Source organism: Podarcis liolepis (genome assembly GCF_965112155.1).
Source record: "Podarcis liolepis genome assembly, chromosome: 3".
In the NCBI taxonomy this organism is placed as follows: Eukaryota; Metazoa; Chordata; class Lepidosauria; order Squamata; family Lacertidae; genus Podarcis; species Podarcis liolepis.
Genome location: NC_139557.1, coordinates 77,461,994 through 77,471,284, shown reverse-complemented (window position 1 = coordinate 77,471,284; position 9,291 = coordinate 77,461,994). Strand labels below are relative to the sequence as shown.

At 40.3% G+C, this 9,291-nt stretch overlaps 1 protein-coding gene across 4 annotated transcripts in view; it reads right to left on the bottom strand.

Moving 5' to 3' along the window:
• Positions 1-843: 843 nt before the first annotated feature.
• Positions 844-9,291, bottom strand: part of MAP3K21 (mitogen-activated protein kinase kinase kinase 21) — a 37,948-nt gene continuing 29,500 nt past the window's right edge. For 2 of the 4 annotated variants that reach the window (XR_014524486.1, XR_014524487.1), the window contains 5 exons: positions 9,120-9,270; positions 7,107-7,201; positions 5,350-6,108; positions 1,778-4,305; positions 844-1,670 (listed from right to left, as the gene is read on the bottom strand). Coding sequence is in view for 2 of the 4 variants with exons in the window: in XM_083496808.1 (XP_083352934.1) it covers positions 3,920-4,305; positions 5,350-6,108; positions 7,107-7,201; positions 9,120-9,270 (1,391 nt within the window). In the remaining 2 variants the exon portion in view is untranslated. Of the gene's footprint in view, positions 4,306-5,349; positions 6,109-7,106; positions 7,202-9,119; positions 9,271-9,291 lie in introns of all 4 variants that reach the window. The other 2 variants (XM_083496808.1, XM_083496809.1) reach the window with 1 other exon arrangement.

Genomic DNA, 9,291 nt, shown 5'->3' with positions numbered 1-9,291 from the left:
CGGTTACCAGGGATATATTGAGTGAGGTGGCTCCTTAGATATCCTTAGACCACCCTGTGATCTTCAGATGAAGGGCGCTATAGAAATTAATTAATTAATTAAGTATGTCCTATAGATATTGATAGGGATAAAGAATGAATGTTTGGAATGCTTTTGGGCACAGACCAATTGGATTTGAGGCTCCCTATCTTGCTTGCTGGTAATATTTGCCTTTATATTAAGAGGAACTGGTTCCAACGCAGTTCAAAGGGACAGGAGACAATTGGATAGGAAAACATTATGCAATTGACATGAGGATTTAAACTTTTCAAACGAAAGAAATCTTTTTATTGTGGACAGTTCATTCTTGGGGTAGTTTATTCAATGCAAAGCACTCCCTAACATTTACCTGAAAGTATTGCTCTACATTTTACCACTGATATTTAGCATAACTTCTAGACAGGTATTTGGGCAGGCAGGCACACATCTTTTTGGCAACACTGTTTTATGAAGAAATCAAAACCCACTACACAATCCAGCCAAAACAGAATGTACCTCAAATACGGCGGCTCTGGCAGATGATTTGTATGAGTGGGCGAAAAACAACACTCCTGCAATCAGAAGGCAGCTCCTTCCAATTCCTCCACATACTCCATCCTGCTCTAGACTTCCAGGACCTGTCCCAGGAGTGGGGGGTGGGTTGCCGGGGGGGGGGAGGTGTGCAGGCTTTTTGTGGAGGCTGTACTAGGCGTGTGTGTATCATTGTTGCATGAGCAATCTTCTCTGGATGCAATGCAATGATTTTAAATGAGTGTGCTAAGGAGGCACTTATCTTCCTCTCACCGAAATAAATGGGACTTCACAGAGCATCCATTTAACTTTAATTGCGAAAACGAATTTTTAAAAAATGGATTTAAACAAACATTTACAAGGCATTTGATTGTGAAACCTGAGATAGTCATGACGAAGGCAAAGAGAAACAAACTCCACGGCGTATTACTGCACAATCCAAAACTAGTCTCTCATTCCAGAAAAAAAGGACCGTACACAGTATCTCCGGATCTCTAGGGGTTTATCATAAACTTCAAATATACACACCAACTACATGCAAGGCTTTCCCAGATTTTCTTATACACCTGAGTTCTTTTATATAAAAGAACTAAATCAGTGTAAGTTTTAAATGATAAAGCACAAAATCTCAATTGAACTGTACACCAGATGTGGTGAACCTCCAGCCCTTGGGCCTAATTAGGTACACCAGGCCTTCCCATTTGGCTTTCCAGGCCATTTGGCTACGCCGTGTCCACCTGCTAATCACATGACACTGGGTAATTCAGTTTGTTAGAATGTGGTGCTGAGAAAACAGCAGGTTACAGGATCTGTCCCTGTATGGGACACCTGCATATTCCTACATCGCAGGGGGTCAGACTACAGGATCCTCAAGGTCCCTTCCAACTCTACAATTCCGTGATTCTATGAAAAAGGTTCATATATGATGTCAGGTATGGACAGGTAAAAGGCAGTGGGTCTAGTCCAAAAGGGGCTTATGGGGTGCCACCAGTCAGCTGATTGTCAGAAGCCCCATGCACAGCGCTTCAGAACTGTACTGAGCTTGTGAAGTGGTGATGATCAACAGTACCTCAAAGAATAGTGCAGGGTTCTTTGCAAGCACTTTGAAGCCTGGCAAGCAGCTGATTGTTGGGATTTCAAAGTACCCCCCCCCCGACTCGCAAAGAGTCCTGCTCTATGCTTTGAAGTCCCACTGATCGGCTGATTGTCAAGCTTCAAAATGTAGCACAGGGCTCTGAGTGTCAGCAGATTGTTGGGACTTCAAACCACGATCTCACTGACATCACTGTGACACCAGGTGCTTGGCAGGTGAGTGGCCCTACCCATCTGTCAAATTTGGCTGGCAGGGTGGGATGAGTAGAATCTGGCCCACTGGCCAGATTGTTCTCTTCCCCTGCTCTACCCAATACAAAGGGGCAACATTTTAAAAATACTATGCAGCACCTAAGGTTTTTTCAAGAGAAGAAACTGGCAGAAATATAAAATGCTTTGAAGAGAAACAATAATCAATAAACAAATAAAATAACTTAATTACTATCTAGTAGACAAAGACCACACAACTTACAACTAGCAGGCAATGTGTCTTAAAATTTTTGAGCAGACATAATACTTTTAAGTCCAAAGAAACATTTGTAATTTCTTCTTTTTAGTCTCTCCCTGCCCCAAGGAGATTGTTCACCACTCTGAACAAATTAAAACGGAAAACCTTTAACATGTCAGCAAAATACAACGTACAATTGCAGCTCATGTCCTTCAGAATTAACATGTCCTTTTGCTATGGAACCTTAGCTGAATATGGAATGCCATCTATGGCTTTGGATTAGAGGACTGTGGTTTCGGTGGTGGGTTCCATTGTCTCAAAATTCACAATGCACAGTCAAACCTTACGCTTAATTGTTGAAATAAAGGGTAGAATCCAAAGGGTTGTGTATTGTGTTCCCCGTGTACACTGCGGGCTCTTGGCACTCCCCACCCCATGATGCTCTTGAATGTCAGAAAACCTTCTGGAGTGGGACTCAAAGTGGTGTGAAAGCTACAGAAAGAAAGCAAAGACTAGCACATGCACACACAGGTGAGAAAAAGGGCTTCCTACTCATGCACTGGGGTCCTTGGCATTGCAGACAAAGTCCTTAAGACAGGAAGAGAGGAAGACACACAGGTAAAAATACTAACGATGCTCCATTAAAAGGCAATTTCATTTCTGCTTCATATGCTAATTTACCAAAAGGGCACCACTTCTGAACAACTTCTAATTTAGAAGAATCAATTTCAGAAAACCTATCCATTTTACATTTTAATAATGCCTCAATATCTTAAAATACCTTCAAGAATTTATTTCACATGAATACTATAATGTTATAACTGGCCAAAACAGGATTTCATTTAAATTGCTCACACAGTTTGAAATGCATCTTTCTCAATAGGTAATTGTTACTGTAAAATTCTTACTGCATTCTGTTTCACATACTGTAGTGCATGCTGAATAAGAATCCAGATCTATAAGACATTAGACTTTAAAAGACCATAAAGGAATTTAAGAAAATTATGATTGGCACAGTAAAGCAAAACGTGTGTTTCACTGGAACTTTTTCAGTAATTAAGATTCTCTAACAGCATTTTCAGTTCTACAAGAGATTAAGCACAGTGAACAACAGGGGGAAAAATCAGTTTGAAAGTGCCTGTCTTTTCCGTTTGTTTCCCATAACCTTACTGAGAAGTACCACTGATTTTGGAAATTGTGATCAAGTTAATATTAATATTTACCTTATTTATTTCAAAAAAGGAAACCACACACATGTATATCTACACTGCAGTGTATCATTACCATTATATGATGGGTTTCCTTGCAAAAGTTCTTAAAAGTTCTTATTTTTAACAGTTACTGCCTTTGGGGGATTGCCTAATTAAATTACGTTTCAACTGGGAATTGAAAAGCTGCATACTTCTGAACAATTCCATGTCTTATTACAAGTAATTCCTTGGGTAAAATCCTACTTTTCTTTTGCCTGCAGACAAAATTTACACTGGCTGCAGCTGGACTTTAGGGTATAGCAGATCAAGTTTTTAATGAGAAAAAGCCAAAGGTAAAAAGGGCCTGCTGTTCTGCAACTAGGTAAAGGTAAATTAAAATTGTGAGGAATTAAATGAATTCCACACGCATATTCATTCAGAATACTGTTATTAAACACTCACATCACGTACGGGTGTTGCAGAGCAACCCTTCCACTGTATATTCTTTCTATATTTAATGTTTTTCTGCCTGGTGAAATACCAGCACTATTGGTCAAAAAGATTAGGGGGAAAGCAGCATAAAGTTGTCATGCACAGAAAATGTTTCTTTAGAAAGGGTACAGGGGGAAAATCAAGGCACTTAAGACAAGAATTCTCTCTCCAGTTCATATATTGATGGCCGGCACGCTTTACTCTTCAACCTACACAGAGGCACTGTAGAGTCACTGTTTTGACCTTCTACATCAATATCCAGCAAAGATGGCATATGGGATTTAGTTCTCTCATCAGTGTCTGTCAGTGAGTTAACCGTTGAACCTCTATCACGCTCTGAACCATCAGACTCAAAAGGGCTTGACTTCCGACGTTGTGGAATAGCCTGCCAAGGATCTAGCCGACTTCTTAGAGAAGAGGGTCGAGGTCTTGGTATAATGTTGACAATTCCTTGCTTTACAGGTGAAGGATTGTTTCTTTGCTGGAGAGATGGGCAGTGCACACTCTCCGGAGCCCCATTAGCAATTCCATTACCTAGAGTGGAGGGGAAAGGCAACAAAGACAAATTTAAAACAAGCCTAGGACAGTGCATATACAGTGTATATGCTAAGGGGAACTTAAGATGAGCAGTTAATGTGCACAATAACCGGCCGTTGTACACATTCACCAGGACCAACGGAGAATGGAGAATCCTTCCATGATGACATTGACATGTATTTTGATCAGGTAACATTCAAAGACAGGGAATGTGCACATCTCTGCTGAATTTTGCACATTCTCCAGCCACCATGCATAATCTCCAGCAGGCACTGTGGAATATTTTGTACATTCACTCAGCCATATGCACACTCTCTAGTCACTTTGCATAATATCCAAAAACCATGTCCTATTATTATTATTTCTTGTTCAGAAGTGTGCAGTCTGTGCTCTCTGGGCTGCTTTTGGCCCGCTGCCTCAAAATATATACATTCCCCAAAGCCTAGTGGAAATTATGCATAATGGCTGGAGAACGTATAAAAGTCCATCACTGCATATACACTTTCCAAGGCCTGTTGGGGATTATATATATTGACTGGGAAATATGCACAATTCCTTCTTCATGGAAGGATTATATGCACATTCTCCATGAAGCCTAGTGAATGCACATAACAGCCAGTTATTATGCACATCAACGGGTCAACTTAGCTTCCTCTTAATATATATATCAGAAATTAGCTAACGTTTTTAGCAAATTGAAAAGTAAGGCAGCTGTATAATAGGATACATCAAATCTATTTAATGTTCTACCCAGGGAGGCTAACTAGGTGCGTGTGTTACATATCTTTAGATGCCAAGCAAAAACATTCCTCTTCTCCCAGGCTTTTTGCTAATTAAACAATCTATGGCCTTTTAAATTGTGTGGGGTAAGATTATTGCTTTTGTTTGTTACTATGGCATGCATCTTTGTGTTTTTATATTGATAATAATGATAATAATAGTCATCATCATGTCGGAGTACTTTCTTCGTTGCAGTAAAGAAAACAAAACAAATTACAGATTAATTGATTGATTGATTGATTGATTGATTTTGCTACTCACTTATGGCATGGCATGGGTTTCCATCTGACACGGTTCGTCTGTGCCCCAAAGCTCTTGCTTTTGAGGAAGAGGCATTGGATATGAATTGAGATTCTTCCTTCAAAGGAAGATGGGGTGATGGCACATTAGAATCAGCAGCAGGATCAGCTTTGGCCATTTGTTCTCTTTTACTCGCTGGACTTTCAGACAAAAAGTGTCTAATGGGAGCATCTCTGTTAAAGGGCAGCGTGCTCGTAATTGTATCTTCACTGTCAGACTGAAGGAGGCATTTAGTGGAAGCAGAAGAGAGAGAGAAAAGGTTCACAGTACTCGCAGGTGGATATAGTGAAGGGATGTGCGTTTCCTCCTTCTTGGGCTGCAACCTTACAGGGCTTGCACTTCTGTGAAACTTGGAAGCTCGCTGAAATATTCCATCACGCCTTTTCTTTTCCTCCTTGGGCAGTACTTCTTCAGGAGCCTGAAATCTGTTCAGCTCCCTAATATCCACGCCCAGTGCTACTGATGCAAGGAGGACCCCACATCCATAAAGCACTGTGTCAGTTTTCTTTTTCTGAAATGTTCTGCTGAGGCTGTTTGTAGGGGTCATTTGTGGAGTGCTATTTGCAGAACTTGCTGAATTTCTTTCTTCGGAGCTCTCCTGTTCTGCAGAATGAAATCCTTGGTCATCCTTCCAAAGAGGTAGATCGATGTAGGCCTGATTTGGCAATTTTAATTGCTTTGGTCGCTTAGTATCCAGACCTTCAGAGGAAAGCCTCTGTTCTGTATAGAGACATTAAGTTGTTTACATTCAAGTCTAACATTCTTTTCTTCACCACCAGTATGTACTTAAAAAAAAAGCTTAGCAACTGTAATATCTCTGCAGAGTTGTGAAGTGCATTCAAACACCAAAGAGAATAAGAGGAGAAGCTATCATGTATCACATGGCTTGCTTAAGTAGAAACCTTAATCTCACACAAGTAAACAATAAAGCAATTGCTTTTCAACTTGACCACCCAGATAAACTGCCCTTCTGAAGAGCTAGATGGCAAATTTCTTTGGTTTTAGTTTTTAAGTTTTGGTTTGTAGTTTTGGTTTTTAGTTTTTAAGAATGCAGTTGCTGGCTGTATGCTCATACCATCTATTTTGCTATTTCTCCTGTGTTCATGAATGTCTCTGGGGTAGCAAATAAGACAAATAAAGTTGAAATTCTGCTCAGTGGTGGAGCTCATGTTCTGCATGTGAAACCCCATGTTCAACCCCAAACATTTCCATTTAAAGACTTTCAGGTTCGTGACAAGCCTACCTAGATCATGATTTGCTGTTGGCTACATCACATGGCAATGACTGGACATTAGTCACATTTGTGCATCATGGCAAGCTAGGCTTTCTGACGTAGTATGGCTTATTGAAAATGAGCAGATTATTGGTGCACACTGTCCAGTTGCTCCATCATTACTTCTCCCCTGTGCTTCATGTCCAAATCAGAAGCTGTGGCTTGCTTCTCTCTAACAAGCCACAGTTGCAAGCCACCTTAAAGCTGTGGTTTGTTGTCTGCTCTCAGCAAGCCACAAGAAGCCAGAATGTCTGGCTTATCATGATGTGTGAACATAGTTTTGTCTCTGAACATGCTTCCACCTTAAATCTCTTTAGGGTTTTTAACTACTCTTATGAACTCCATGTTTAATTCTGAGTGCTGATGCCCACAAGATCCTGAAAAACAAAAGCAGTATTTCCATATATAGCTATAATATATCACTATATATAGTATGCACACTCACCTTGGTCTATGAACAAAGACGCTAAAGGAACACCTTTCTGATTCTTCATCAAAAGTGTTGGCCAAGGACTACTGCCATCTGAGAGGGGTCTTATTCTGAAACAAGAGAAAATATTTAGTATGAAGAAAACCACTCTTAATAAACAGATAGCTAAGTAAACAAAAAACCTTAACGGGACAGATTTTCTGCTAAACAACAGAACATGATCTGGCTATTGTTGCAGTTCCTATGCAGCAGTTAAAAGTTGGCTTGCTTGAAACCCTTTTCCTGCAGTGAAACATTTCAGTTCAACTACTTTTGATGATTGAAAACAAAAATCTCAGGACATTCCTACAGTATACAAACAGAGCACGACATATATATATATATATCCTATAAACTTGTCGAATCAAATCTTCAGTGATTTAGGACAGTGGAAAATCTTCCAATTCAAGGTTTTCTGGAAAACCCACATCTCTGATACAAATGTTACAATGTTAACCAGGAGTTTGAAACTATTCATTTTCCTGCACTGCATTAAGAGATAAAACCTATTCATTTTCGAGATCCAGAGTCAGTAGTTTGCAGCTAAGCCACAGGACTTTTGTATAATTGATGGTTCTCAACATTTTCTTCAAGCAACGAAGTGGGTGAAGTGGGTGCACTTTTTTCAGAATAAATCTGAACAAGACATCTCTGAATGTTTAACCCCTGGCATGCCTCAAATTGTGTGCCTTAAAACTCCAGTAATTCATGTTTGCATTAAGTTAAAAACCTAGGATGTTTTCAAGTAAGAGATTGTCTCTGCCCTCTGCCCTCCTCACAGTGTTTGAATTTTGCTGCCAGAATTTCTGACTCTTATTCATTACAGCCAGTGCTTTTTTTCTTTAAAAAATGTTTAGGGGTATTCTCATTTTCCTACTCAGATTGAAATACTGCCCCTCAATGAGGCCAGACTTAGATTCACAAAATGTTTAGGTGTATGTGTACCCCTGCGTCCCCCCAGAAAAAAGCACTGATTACAGCTGTTCAATTAGGCATAGACAGATGCATCCTAACTGGACCTGCATCAGGAATAAGCCCACACAGGTTTAGCTACTATAAGATGTAAAATAAGTATGGTTTTGTAAGCCTCATTTAGTTCAGTTGTACTTGTTGACTGTGATTTTCCAACACATTTGGCTATATTTGTGCATCACACCAAACCATGGTTTTGTGTGCTGTGCACAAGAAGGAATGAGCCAGAACAAGCTTCACGCCTGAGTGCTCTCTCTGCCCTCTCTTTTGTTCATAAGATTTCACTCCTGTTTTAATTAACCACAGCTTCCTTTGTTGTCCAATCTGGAATGAGAGTCAGCATTAAGTATGGATAATTTAAACAAACCAGCTTCAGTACTCCCAGATTACTCTGTGCACAGTACACAGTACACAGAAGGCGTTTGTGTGTGTTTGTGTGTGTTGAACACTTCAGTGTCCAGATTCTTCTTCAAGAATCATTACTCCACCACTTCCTTCAAGGCCCCTAATACAGTTCCCTCCCCAGGCAATCCCCAACTAGCCATGATGGGCAAAAGTCGAGACTACAGATCAAAAAGATTCAAATATACTATAAAATGTATACAGTGGTACCTAGGGTTACATACGTTTCAGGTTACATAGCTTCAGGTTACAGACTCCGCTAACCCAGAAATAGTACCTTGGGTTAAGAACTTTGCTTCAGGATGAGAACAGAAATTGTGCGGTGGTGGCGCGGTGACAGCAGGAGACCCTATCAGCTAAAGTGGTGCTTCAGGTTAAGAACAGTTTCAGGTTAAGAATGGACCTCCGGAACAAATTAAGTACTTAACCCGAGGTACCACTGTGTATAATTTTGCATATGCATACTGGTTTTTATTAAGGTGCTGTTGCGTTCATTTTATTCTAAACAGCCCTGAGCCTTCCAGGTAAAGGACAGGATATAAGCTTATCAAAACAAAAACAACTACAAAAACACCACCTTTGTATTGCATTCCTCATGCCACATAGCAGCTATACCTCTCTTTACAATCCGTACGCTCTTTTGTTTGAACTGAGCTTGGCCCCCATGTGCACCCTTTCTTTTTGAAGCCTCGCTTGACATCTTCAAATTCTTCCTGATGACAAACTGTGCTCCTTCCCCACGTTTTGTTGCTCTCATCCGAGGTCACTGCAGAAAGATGAAAGATCT